The sequence below is a fragment of the Chinchilla lanigera genome, unplaced genomic scaffold, assembly GCF_000276665.1.
Source record: "Chinchilla lanigera isolate Chin_1 unplaced genomic scaffold, ChiLan1.0 scaffold00068, whole genome shotgun sequence".
Classification (NCBI taxonomy): Eukaryota; Metazoa; Chordata; class Mammalia; order Rodentia; family Chinchillidae; genus Chinchilla; species Chinchilla lanigera.
In genome coordinates this window covers 12,855,801-12,866,857 of record NW_004955469.1, presented here as the reverse complement: position 1 = coordinate 12,866,857, position 11,057 = coordinate 12,855,801, and the positions used below count along the sequence as shown (strand labels likewise).

The following is an 11,057-nucleotide window of genomic DNA, read 5'->3' as shown; positions in this document are numbered from 1 at the left end:
CCCTACTACACTGAGTTTGGTGGGGACAGTGGCAGGGAGGATGATGGCTACAGTAGCTGGTGCCTTGTTCTCACTTCCTTAAGAAACTTGAGGCAATAATGCCTTCCAATAAAATGACACATTTCCAGCAGCCGCTGCTCCCCAGGTGGAGCAAGGTTTCCCTTCCCCTTTTCCAGCTCTCAGGTAACACCGGCACTTTGCCTTCAGGTTTCACAGCTATGCACTCAACTGTCAGAGGAGGAACTGTTTTCTCCATTTTACAGACGAGGAATTTAAGGCTCAGGGAAGGTAAGGGACTTAGCTATGATTCACACAGCTGGTGTGACTGGGCTAGGTCAACAATTGCTAGTCAGGTTATGTCGCCTTATTCTAGTCAAGCGAAGGCCTAAGGGGAATGAGATTTAGAAGCCCCACTGGTCTTAATCTGCAACTGAAAGGAGGATGTACTTCCTGAAGGTAGCAGGGAGAAGGGCTTTGGAAAGACAACTCTGTATCCCCCTAGCCAGGGCCACTTTCCCCTGTGGTTAGCCCAGTAGCCCAACTTTGGGGCCCCTTCCCTGGCAAGCGCAAAGCCCAGGTTGCGTACAGGGAAAGAAAAACCTTCAGGGAGATAATTGTACCTTAAATTTTAAAAGGACATCTTTAAAGTTAAATTTAGAGTAGCTCAGCTTTTCATCGACGCAGAAAAAGTTGCCAGACACCTGCACGCAGGCATAGCAATAGCCTGGGGACGTGGCTGAACTCGACCTTGGCCCCGAATGGCCAGGCTGGTGGCCCCGGGTTGGAGCAGCACCTCCGGCCACGCCAAGCCCGGGGCGGCTCTCAGCCCGCGGAGCCGGGTGTGCGCGCCACGTGCAGCCCCCTGCAGCAAGCGAGCGCTCCTCCCAGGGACTGCCCCTCCCGGCGCCGGCCTCTCTCCGGTCCCAGCCTGCGGCTGGGGTGGCGGGCATCTGAGGCACCATTCCCCCCCCGCCCCGCCCCGCCCCGCCCCGCCTCAATCCAGGGGGGCCCCGGAGCTGCGCCCCGGGCTCCGAGCCGCGGCCGCTCAGCAGCACCGAGCGCCGCGGGCGGCGGGCGGAGGTAGCACCCCCTCCCAGAGCCCCGCGCGCTCCCGCCCGGCCCCTTCAGAGTCTGTGTGTCTGTCGGCCCGCCCTCCCTCCTCGCTCTCCTCTGCCTCCTTCCCTCCCTCCCCCTCGTGCTCCTCTGGGGGTGCCGGTTACAGCCTGCCGTTCCGCCCTCCCGCCGTTCGAGTCAGTTTCCCTCTCGGCCGCGGCTGGCAGGCGAAGGCGGCGGCGGCGGCGGCGCGGGGAGCATCCCGAGGCCACCGCGCTTCTCCGGCTGGAGCGGGCGCGCAGCTCGGCTGCCCCTCGGCCCTTCCCTGCCGCGTCTCGTGCGCCCGAGCGCCCGGCTCGCTTCTCTCCGAAGCGGACGGAGCGCCTTGCAGGGTCCCGCCGCCCTGGCCCGGATCCTCGGGCTGGCGCTCTCCAGAGAGCGGCGCTGTCCGCGTCTGCCGCCCCGCCGCCCCTGGCCACCGGGGGGTGCCCCAGGGACTTAGCGCCGCGCAGAAGAGGCAAAGGGGACCATGCGGCGCCTGACTCGCCGCCTGGCACTGCCAATCTTCGGGGTGCTGTGGATCACCGTGCTGCTGTTCTTCTGGGTAACCAAATGGAAGTTGGAGGTGCCGCCGGGACCTGAAGTGCAGACCCCCAAGGTACGCGGTTTGGCTGTGCGCCCGGCGCGGGCAGTGCTTTGCTGGAGGGTGCGTGTCTCGCGCGCTGGCTCGCGGGCTCCCGGGAAGCCAGGTTGGGGGTCTGGGTGCTGTGACCAGGTAGCAGGCGCCCCATGAGGTCACCTGAGCTGTTTCTCCGGACCCGCGGTGTGTCAAAGTGGCAGTGGGTGTGGGTGGTGGGCCCGCGCGCTCACGGGCAGAGCGGGGCTCCCAACTTGAGCGGCGCGCAGGGGTCCCATGGCTGAGGGGCGCTGCGGAGAAGCTACCCTGGGCTGGCGGTCGGAGGGCGCCGCCAGAGGGTCACTGGCTGGCCGGGCGGTTGTTTTGAGCGGTTTCCCGCAGCCGCCAGGCCAGCGCAGGAGAGGCTGGAGGCCGGGGTTTGCGCGCGTGAGCGTCGCGGGCGAGCGTCCTGCAGCCCCCTGGCGTGCTGCCCCTGCCCACCCGGCCTGTTGCCACCGACTCTGCAACTGTTCTCCAGCCCCTCAGCTACACGGGAAGTTGAATGTGCCCGGAACACCGCTACAGAGCCTGTAAGAGCAGATGCCTTGGTTTTGGTGAGGAGTTGGGGAAAGAGGAATCCAACTGGCTTTTCCAACTCCTGCCCAGTCAGTGTCTCCGAGCGGAGCCGGAAGGTTCTCCTCCAGGCTTACTCTTACCTTCAGATTCAGGGCCCAGTTTTCTGTCTTTTCCACAGACTTCGCCATGGGGCACAGAAGGGAAGTCTCTGAGGGGTTGCTGGCAGCCAGGCAACGTGAATAAACTGGGTCCGGAGCAGCCCTCCAAGAACTGGGGAAAAAAAGGCCCTGGAGGAGCTTATGGTCTGAAACATGCAGGAGAGAGAAGTAGTTGTGTGTGTGGGAGGGAGTCTGGTAAGTACTGTAGGAGGGCCTACTATGTGCCAGGGCCTACAGTGCTTTCTTCATTAGTGGTTGTGTGAGTTGGGTAGTGTTACCCTTATTTCGTAGGTTAGGAAGCAGGTTGAAAGTCTTTTAAGTTACTTGCTTTTTAGGTCACTCTGCTGGTCTGAGCCCAGACCTCCACTCTCAGGATTGTCTCCCCAGTTGCCTCATAAGTTACCCCTTAGACTAAGTCCTCTGGCACTCGTGTTTTGGAATCTTGTCAATGTTTGGCTGATTTCATCAAACATTTATCCAGCTGTGTGCCACACAGTGTGCTAGGTGCTATGGAACCTGCTCCCTGGAGGTGGGGATTGGCTCCTCAGTCGTGCAGGGTGCAGGGCCCACATGGTTCCTAGCACTGGGTGTTATGGGAGCCCTGGGGCTACATCTAGGAAGAGGAATTGAGTTGAGAAGGATGGCCAGGTTTGCCAGTAGATAGGAGGGCATCCCAGGTGTGACGCGGAGGAATGACACAGCATGTTGTGTGAGTCTGGCATAATTGGAGTGCAAAGCATGCAAGACCTCAGGGATGAGCCTGGGGGCCTGTGTAAGGCTGAGCTGAGTGAGGGATTGGGACGTTAAGGACCACAGAAGGGGTGTTAAGCAAGAAAGTGACAAGGTCAGATTGGTGACTTCAAACAGCCTTTGTAGCAGTGGATTCATTTTTCTCACCTCAGACCTTGCTCAGGGATCTAGAATGTTTTCTTCCTTCTCCCTAGGTGGTTCTGCTTCTTGTGAAGCAGTTAAGGATGCCTGCAGGGACATGAACTTTCCAGTTTTGCCTTGAACCTCATTACCTTAAGCTTACTTATTCTTAGTTTGCCCTGGGGATCTGGGACAAGAGCTGTGTTTACTGGGTGTGCTTTGTCCTTCTGCTTTTCTTGTCTCTTCTCAGCCTGGGGAGCACTCAAGCACCGGGCTCAGTGCTGAGTTTAGAGGCTGTTACGATGGACCCTTGCTTTTGGGGTGCTTCCTGTAAGTTCTGAAACAGAATTATGAACAAATGAGCAGTCTCATATCAAGAGTCCATTGTGGTACTGTGCAGTCGCAGAAGATCACGTGCTGTTTGTTTGAACATCTTATCCTACCCTCTCTATTTTGTGTATCTTTTTTAGAACAGTGACTTCTAGTCACTCTTAAAACCTTGATACCTTTAATTATTAGGTGGGCTTCTTTTTTTGTTGTTGGTGTTTTTCTCTCTTCTGTTTTTCCACCTGTATATGTGGCTTTGTGCATCCTTGTATATGCTGTGTACACTCATGGGTGTATTTTGTCTGGTGAGTGAGCATCCCTCTGTATCTTAGTGTATGTATATCTGAAGAGAGATAAAGAGAAATCCCTTCTTAGCACCGGAACTCTTCTATTTCCCTGGCCTGGTATATGCAGGAACTTTACATGCCATTTTCAAAGGAGTATAATGGTCCCCAAACCTGACTGTATGTCAGAATCCCTCAAGAGCCTGATAACAGATTCTTGAGTATATTGCAGAGAATGTGATTCTCTGGGTCCTATAATTAGTATTTTTGCAATGCCCCATGTGATTCTGAAGCAGCCTATCGAAAAATACGAGGTCTGTTGATGTTTTGTAAGATGGTTGGCAGCATATAAAAATGACTGGATGATTTTATTCTTTTGTGTGCTGATGGACCTAAGCTTGGGTGAGCATATGCACTCAAGCTAAATAACAGCTGCTAGCACTTGTACACTGCTTTGCAAATTCACAAGCTATGTTTCATGTATATTAGCTCATTTAATCTTCACAACAACCACACTAGAGTGATAATACTTTTATGCAGATACAGTGAAGTGATTAACATTTGGCCCAAGATAACAAGTCTCTGCTAGTGGTAGTGTCGGGACAAGAATGAAATGGGATGTTCTAGCAACTGCCCATCCTGTCCTTCTTCTGTGCCTGGGTCTCCTGTATGTGGGTGTGGGTGGCATAGTGAGGTTGGAGCATGAGCTCTCCACCAACTTTCCAGAGTTTGCTCACTCTTGGAGGGTTGCCAGGGGATTGGTGTAATTGTAGAAGTGCTGGGATGGGAACCACCTCAGATGCACTTGGAGAAGTTCATAAGGAGCTCAGAAGGCTCCTCTGGCTGGACAGAGGATGTCTGGTGGGGAGGATTCTCCTAATGGGTTGTTGTATCCAGTGGTTGCAGCAGCACTGGTTCAGGAATCATTTGCCAGTGCAGAGACTGTTTCCTTCCCAGGAGGGATTCAGATGGGACACATGTCAATCATGGGGAACAACTGGGAGTTTGGAGTGAGTTCAGTACACTAGGTATCTCTCAGAAATGCTCATGCATAATCACAGGGAAGGCTCTTTCCTGGACACACTGAAGTCTTGGGGAAATTTTTATCCTGGTTTCTTCCCAGTGTAGGGGTAGAAAAGGGGGCGGATCCCATGGCTGGCACCCATATAACAGGAGACAGATGAACTAGAGAAAAGCAAAACAAATTCATTTCCTCATAGTTTTATATGACACAGGACCTTCAGAATGAAGACCCAAAAACTCGGGTGAACTATTCATTTATATGTTTAGATTTGACAGATGCTGGATAGCTGTGTAGAACCATGACTGGACCAAGACAGTCTAATCTAAGACTGATAGACCTGGCCTCTCTGTGCAGCATTTTTCCAAGTTATGGGCAGGACTCTTTCTGGAATTCATGTCTTGAGATCTATTATAAGATAAGATAGGTCAGAGAATTTCTTTATGGTCAGCTCTAAGACACAAGAGCAGAGAAAGATTGGCATATTTTTAGGTTTTCTGACTTACTTTGGGGAAACACATTCTAGTTTCTATGACTCACTTTGGGGGAGAGAAATTCTAATTTCTTGATTAAAGGCTGAACAAGGGAAGAAGAGACAAGAGGACAGGAAAAGTTCAAAAAGAGACTGTGTTTCTGAGTCCTTTCCTTTGGATGTTGTTTTCTGAGCCCAAGCCCAGCATGGTGGAGATGGTCAGCTTAGTCTCCAGAGCAAGAACAATGCATTCTCTGTCCTTTAGAATCTTCAGCAAAGTTGGGAATGGTATTCAGAGGTGAGAAGGCTGGGAAGGGCCCAATTCTTAAATTCTGTCGGGTACACTGCCTCTGCAGGGGCCCGGGTCAGGTCTGTTTCTAAAATTTCAGCCCCTTGTCCTCCTTTCTTCACTGCCCTAGGAAGGGTCCCCATTTACCTAGAGATGGCATCTCCAGAGTAGGCACAATACAACCTGTGCCCCATTGATCACAGTGTAAGTGGTGTGGAAAAGGCATGCCGTACTCCTGTTTTAAGAAAATTAATTGGATTTTTTTTTCAGTTTCAAGGATGAATTCTATTATTAGCTCAAGTAAAGATTTCTTTAAATTTGACTTTTTAATGTTGATTCGATTTTAATACTGGTTCCCTGTCCCCAAATTATTCAGCAAAGCTCTAACTTCTAATTGAAAATCATGTAACAAGTTTGATGTTTTAATTCAAATTGCATTTTAATGATAAATACTATATCACTGAAAAGGACCTCAAAAAGGTTTTCATTTCTTTTCTCTTCTGCCGTTTGTTTGCCATTGGAGAATTATACAATAACTGACAGAAATTTTTAAAAGGAGTAAATTTGCCTTTTATTTCCAAGAAACTAAATTTAGTCCAGGGGCTTAGAGCTTAGTAAAAGCAAAAGAAGTTTAGGCCTGAGGGTAATTTCTGAGGAAGGTATTAGAAATTTAAAGTCTTTGAATAAAGTGCCGCAGGCCCATGTAAATGTGTTGGTTTTGTACTAGAAATACAGCAAATACTATTAGAAGATAGCTTGTCTTTTGGTAGCATTTGCATACCACCAATGCCTTAAGTATATGGCACTGTTGTTTTATTCACCATTTAGTAGATAATTTCTCCCATTAAAAAAAGTTATGCGTTTTAGAGGGAGACCTTGTTAATCTACCGATGTTCAGTGCATGCACCTTGGACTCTGTCCAGGGAACTTTGACTCCGGCGTGACCAGTGGCAGCGTATTGTCAGGCGCGTGTTTGCCCTTTCTTCTGGTTTCCCTTCTAAGGCAGGTCCCTGGAGGAGCTGTCATGAATGCTGTTACCTGGTGGTTCCAAACGCTACTTGGTCCTGTAGCAAGGCTGGGAAATATGCAAAGAGCAAGTTGCCATCTTAGGTATTTAGGAAATAACCTGTCCTTGTGTTCTAGCTAGCACTAGATAGAAATAAGCTTTTCTTGTTTTTCATTTTTATTTATTTTTAAGCAAATCCTGAGCCCCCCTCTCTCAGACTGGTGAGAAATTCGCTCGGGTCATGTTTGGCCCGCCCTAGGTTGTGACAAGGTCCAGGGGGCTGGTGCAGTGTCTAGGTGTCTAGTCCTGCTCAGGTCCCTGTTCACTCTCACCTTCCTGGCCTGCTGTCTCCCTCAGGCCCTAGGAGCCCACAGGTCTCTATTCTAGGGGAATGCCTTTAAGTGGGCATGAGGGGCCCTGTTATCCTTAACTCTGCTCCCCTGTGTGGCCTGGCAATTTGGGAAGCAAAGACCAAGAATCTCTGTCCCACACTTCATTATCCAGAGCCGTGGAATTAAACCTTATGTAGAGAAAGTCAGAGAACAAAACAGGAAGATCAGTTGGTGCCTTTTCATAAGCCTCTCCAGTCTGAAGGTACCCTCCTTCAGCACTTCCTGTTTGTAGCACTGGAAAGTACTGATGTGCACTTATCAGAGGGCATTGATAAGGCTTCTGTTGGCTGATGCCTAAAGCTTAGGTTTCCCACAAAGCCTGTTATTCATGCCACCTGACCTGGTGCCTTTGCCACACCTGCCTATCCCACATTTCCAAGAGTCTTACCCCTTATCAGGCTCCCAGGAACCAAGTTTGAAGAAATGTTGCTTATGCCTTTGCTTGACTTCTCATAGTTACAGTTTTGTCACTCTTCCAGGCTGCCTCAAAGTCCCCAATGCGGTTTTGGAAAATGACCTGAATTAGGAAGCAGGGACAGATTCCCAACTCTAATCTTAGAGGGGAGAGTGCCATGGCTTTTGCACATCTCACCCCAGAGACCCAGAATGACAGCCTGGCCATCTGTTTGGGGAAGGGAGTCTGGAAGGATGTACCCTGTGCCCTCTGCACCGGCCGCTGGGTCTTCCCGTGGCCTCAGTCATCCTGCGCTGGGTGGCCAGCTTCCTGCTGCCCTGGCACTCACTGCTTGCTGGAGCAAGGAGATAGAGTCTGACCCTCTCCATAGTCCCTGTCACATCCAGATCAAGCATAGTTTTACTGTCTGTTTTTGCTTATGGATATGGCAGCCCAGATATCTCTTTCTGCCCTTGGCAGGGTCAGGGATAACTCAGATTCCTCTCCTCCTGGCTCAGTCTCCCTAGCTGTGAAATGGGACCAGCACACTAACGGCACAGCCTCTCTCCCATCTGCCTGCTCACAGTCTGAGTTGGTTCAGGTTGGTTGTGAATAGCTCTGAAGGGAGACCTTATGGCTATAAATAATTATACCACAGATACTTTGTGTCTATTTCTTATCTCTTAATTATTTTACCAGAAATGCTAAACCCGAAAATAAATCAGCCTTTGAATCCTCAGATGTTGAGCTGATTAAAAAGAATCCCTTTGGGATACTGAAGAACACACACACACACACACACACGCACACACACATATATACACACATGTACACACTGATACCCTGGGGAGTTTTGCAGAAGCTCCTGAAATTTGCTGGCTCTGATATTTTGGTATTTCAGAATAAATGGCCTGATATGACCTTCTGGGGCAGCAGTCTGCATTTGGCAATGCCTGCTGCCATCGCAGGACCTAATGAGTACTAGGAAGCTGCTGAGAGCAGAGAGGACGAGAAGGCTGTGGTGTGAGAAATGTTGGTGCCACCGCGGGTACCCTCTGTCCTCCTGCTTTTCCGTTCCTCTCTTCCCTGCTCGCCTCATCACATTCTTCCTCCTGCCTTGACTCCTGTCCCCTGAAAAGCTAATGGCTCTGTAGAGCCAAGAACCCCAGGGTGCTGGGTCGGGAGTCGCAGGGAGCAGTCTCCAAGGTCAGAGCAGCCTGCCTTGCTGCTTCCAGGACAGCTCAGGAGGCAAAAGGCTGTTCTTTCTCACAGAATGAAGTTGCTGCTCTGGCCCACTCTGAGCCATTCAGCTTTCTATCAGCAGGCGCCCTTATCTCTGGAAAGAAGGAGCCATCTGATCCACCGCCTCCTGGACAATGCTGATTTCAAGTACAAAGCTTCTTCTGCATACCATTTCCTGGAGAAAAGATTAGGCACTTAAAAAAATAATTAAATCCTCCTCATGTCAGTTGTCATCTTAACTGGGAGCATTACACAGATCTTTCAAGGAAACACAGGGGAGCAGAGCACATGCATGTGTTCCTGCCACAGTTTTAATGCTCAGATGGAGAGCAGCCACCCCAGCCGCCTCCTTCCTGAGAACTCTGCTGCTTAAACTCATGTTGCATCTCTTTCCAGGACAAGAGATAGAGTTGGTTGGACCCTGTCATCTTGACAAGCTCTCTCCAAAGTGATGAATCCTTTCTAGTCAGTGTCCTCACTGAGACTGGGAAGTTAGGATTTTCTTCCCTAGTTGTCTGTGCTGAAGATCTGTGTTGCTTCTCTTATCGTCTGAGAATACTAGCCATTCATGTTCCCCCCCAGCCACAGAGAGGCTGGTCCAGTCAATATTTATGTGCCCATCACTTGCAGCTGCTACACGCAGGCATAATGGATGCCAAATTCCTTGATGGCCATTGAGAAATTAGCGGGTGCCTGTATTCAGGCCCATTGTTTTCCAAGAGCTCAGGGAGATCAGACTATGTGGTGCATGGATTAATTAAGCCACCCGGATAATTGGTTATTAATAGACAGCCAATTGATGGCTGCCAGCTGAGTGCTGAGTTGACTAATGTCCTTATGGTGGGCAGGTGGTCTTCCTCAGAGAGGAACTGGCTGAGCGACTTGACTGATTAAAGGGTGAATCAGGAGAAGGCAAATGAGAGGTAGCTTGTTTCCCTTCACCCTGCCTATGGTGTTCTACAGTTTACAAAGCACTTGTATTCACAAATGCCTCATTTGATTCTTACTGCACCCTTGTGAGGCGGATGTTACTATTCATATTTTCTGAGGTATGAGGAATCTGAGGTTAGAAGAGGGAGGAGACTTTGGCAAGCTGGTCTAACTAGCAAGTGGGCTTGAGCTCACTCTTTGGACAGAAAATATGTGCCGTTCTGTTATGGCCATGCTTAATTTCCGCTTAGATTCCATATGTATATACAGAATGAAATATATTCTGCATATATGTATGTTATGCATATATTTTCACATGGACAAAAAGCAAGTGGTATTGCTGAGAAATTATGTCTTACTTTTGATAAAATATCAGCATTGCTTTTCTCCCTACAGAAGATAACAGAGGAAGGAATTGAGGGATATAAAGAGCCTATCGTTGGGAGAATTGAAGGGCCAGGAGGACTGTGGGTTTTCTTTCCAGAGAGGCCAGGTTTAACACACCCTTGGGTTCTTTACTTGGAGCTGCTGGAGTCGCAGACTTGGTAGGGCAGAGAGACTGTCCCACCCATATCCCCCAATCCCACTACCAGGTGCTAGCTCTCTTTATGCCAGGAGCTGGCTTGAACGGTGTGACTATAGAAGATGAAGCTCTGCTGTCATTTGTGAGGCTGCCCCAACTCAGAAGGCAACAAAATTATGAAAGAGAGAAACTATTGATCTGATCGCTTTCATGATGAATGTGGTCTTCAAGCAATCAGAAGCAACTTACTTTTAGAGGAAAAGTGGTATTTGAAAGAACTTACTACATCCTGTTTGAAATGCAAGGCAAGTGCGGTGGGGATGGGGAGTGTGTGACTCGGGAGTGACTGGAGAAGATACCTGCATCACTTCAGACCTGACTTCTCTCCTGCAGAGCGGCCCTCTGGGCTTCTGTGTGTCTGTTTTGCTGGTTAACATTGAGGGCCCACTGATAACTGCTCCATTCTGCCTGGTGCATAGACTACTGGTTCTACTTACAGTGAGGCTCTTTTGGAGGTTGGAAGTAATGTGTCTGCTTAGACTTAAGAAAGGGTCAAGTTGGATGCCTGCTAGGGTTTCTCCCCGGGTATTTTGTTTGCAGTTTGGGTAAGCTACTGAAGGGCTCATGGTGTAGCTTCTGTTATGGTCTGAATGACAAGGTCAGTGATTTTTGCCAAGATCCTAACTTTTCCACTCCTGTCCATTTCTCTCAAGCATGGCTACGTTAAAAGATGTGGTATTTTTCAAGAACCATTTATGGAATAAGAATGAAAAGAAATGTAAACTAAGCTGACTGTGATCCTTTCCCTCTCTGCTCAGAGCCCTGATGGACTTTTCATCATTTGCTCAGTTCTGTTCTCTTCAAACTGAGACTATGGTTCCTCCTCTGCATTTTAGCTTTGCTC

At 49.6% G+C, this 11,057-nt stretch overlaps 1 protein-coding gene across 3 annotated transcripts in view; it reads left to right on the top strand.

Moving 5' to 3' along the window:
* Nucleotides 1–1,078: 1,078 nt before the first annotated feature.
* Nucleotides 1,079–11,057, top strand: part of Galnt14 (polypeptide N-acetylgalactosaminyltransferase 14) — a 215,589-nt gene continuing 205,610 nt past the window's right edge. The window contains exon 1 of one of the 3 annotated variants that reach the window (XM_005400559.2): nt 1,079–1,711. In XM_005400559.2, the coding sequence (XP_005400616.1) occupies nt 1,583–1,711 (129 nt within the window). In that variant the 5' untranslated portion in view covers nt 1,079–1,582. The remainder of the gene's footprint in view (nt 1,712–11,057) is intronic. The other 2 variants (XM_005400558.2, XM_005400557.2) reach the window with 2 other exon arrangements.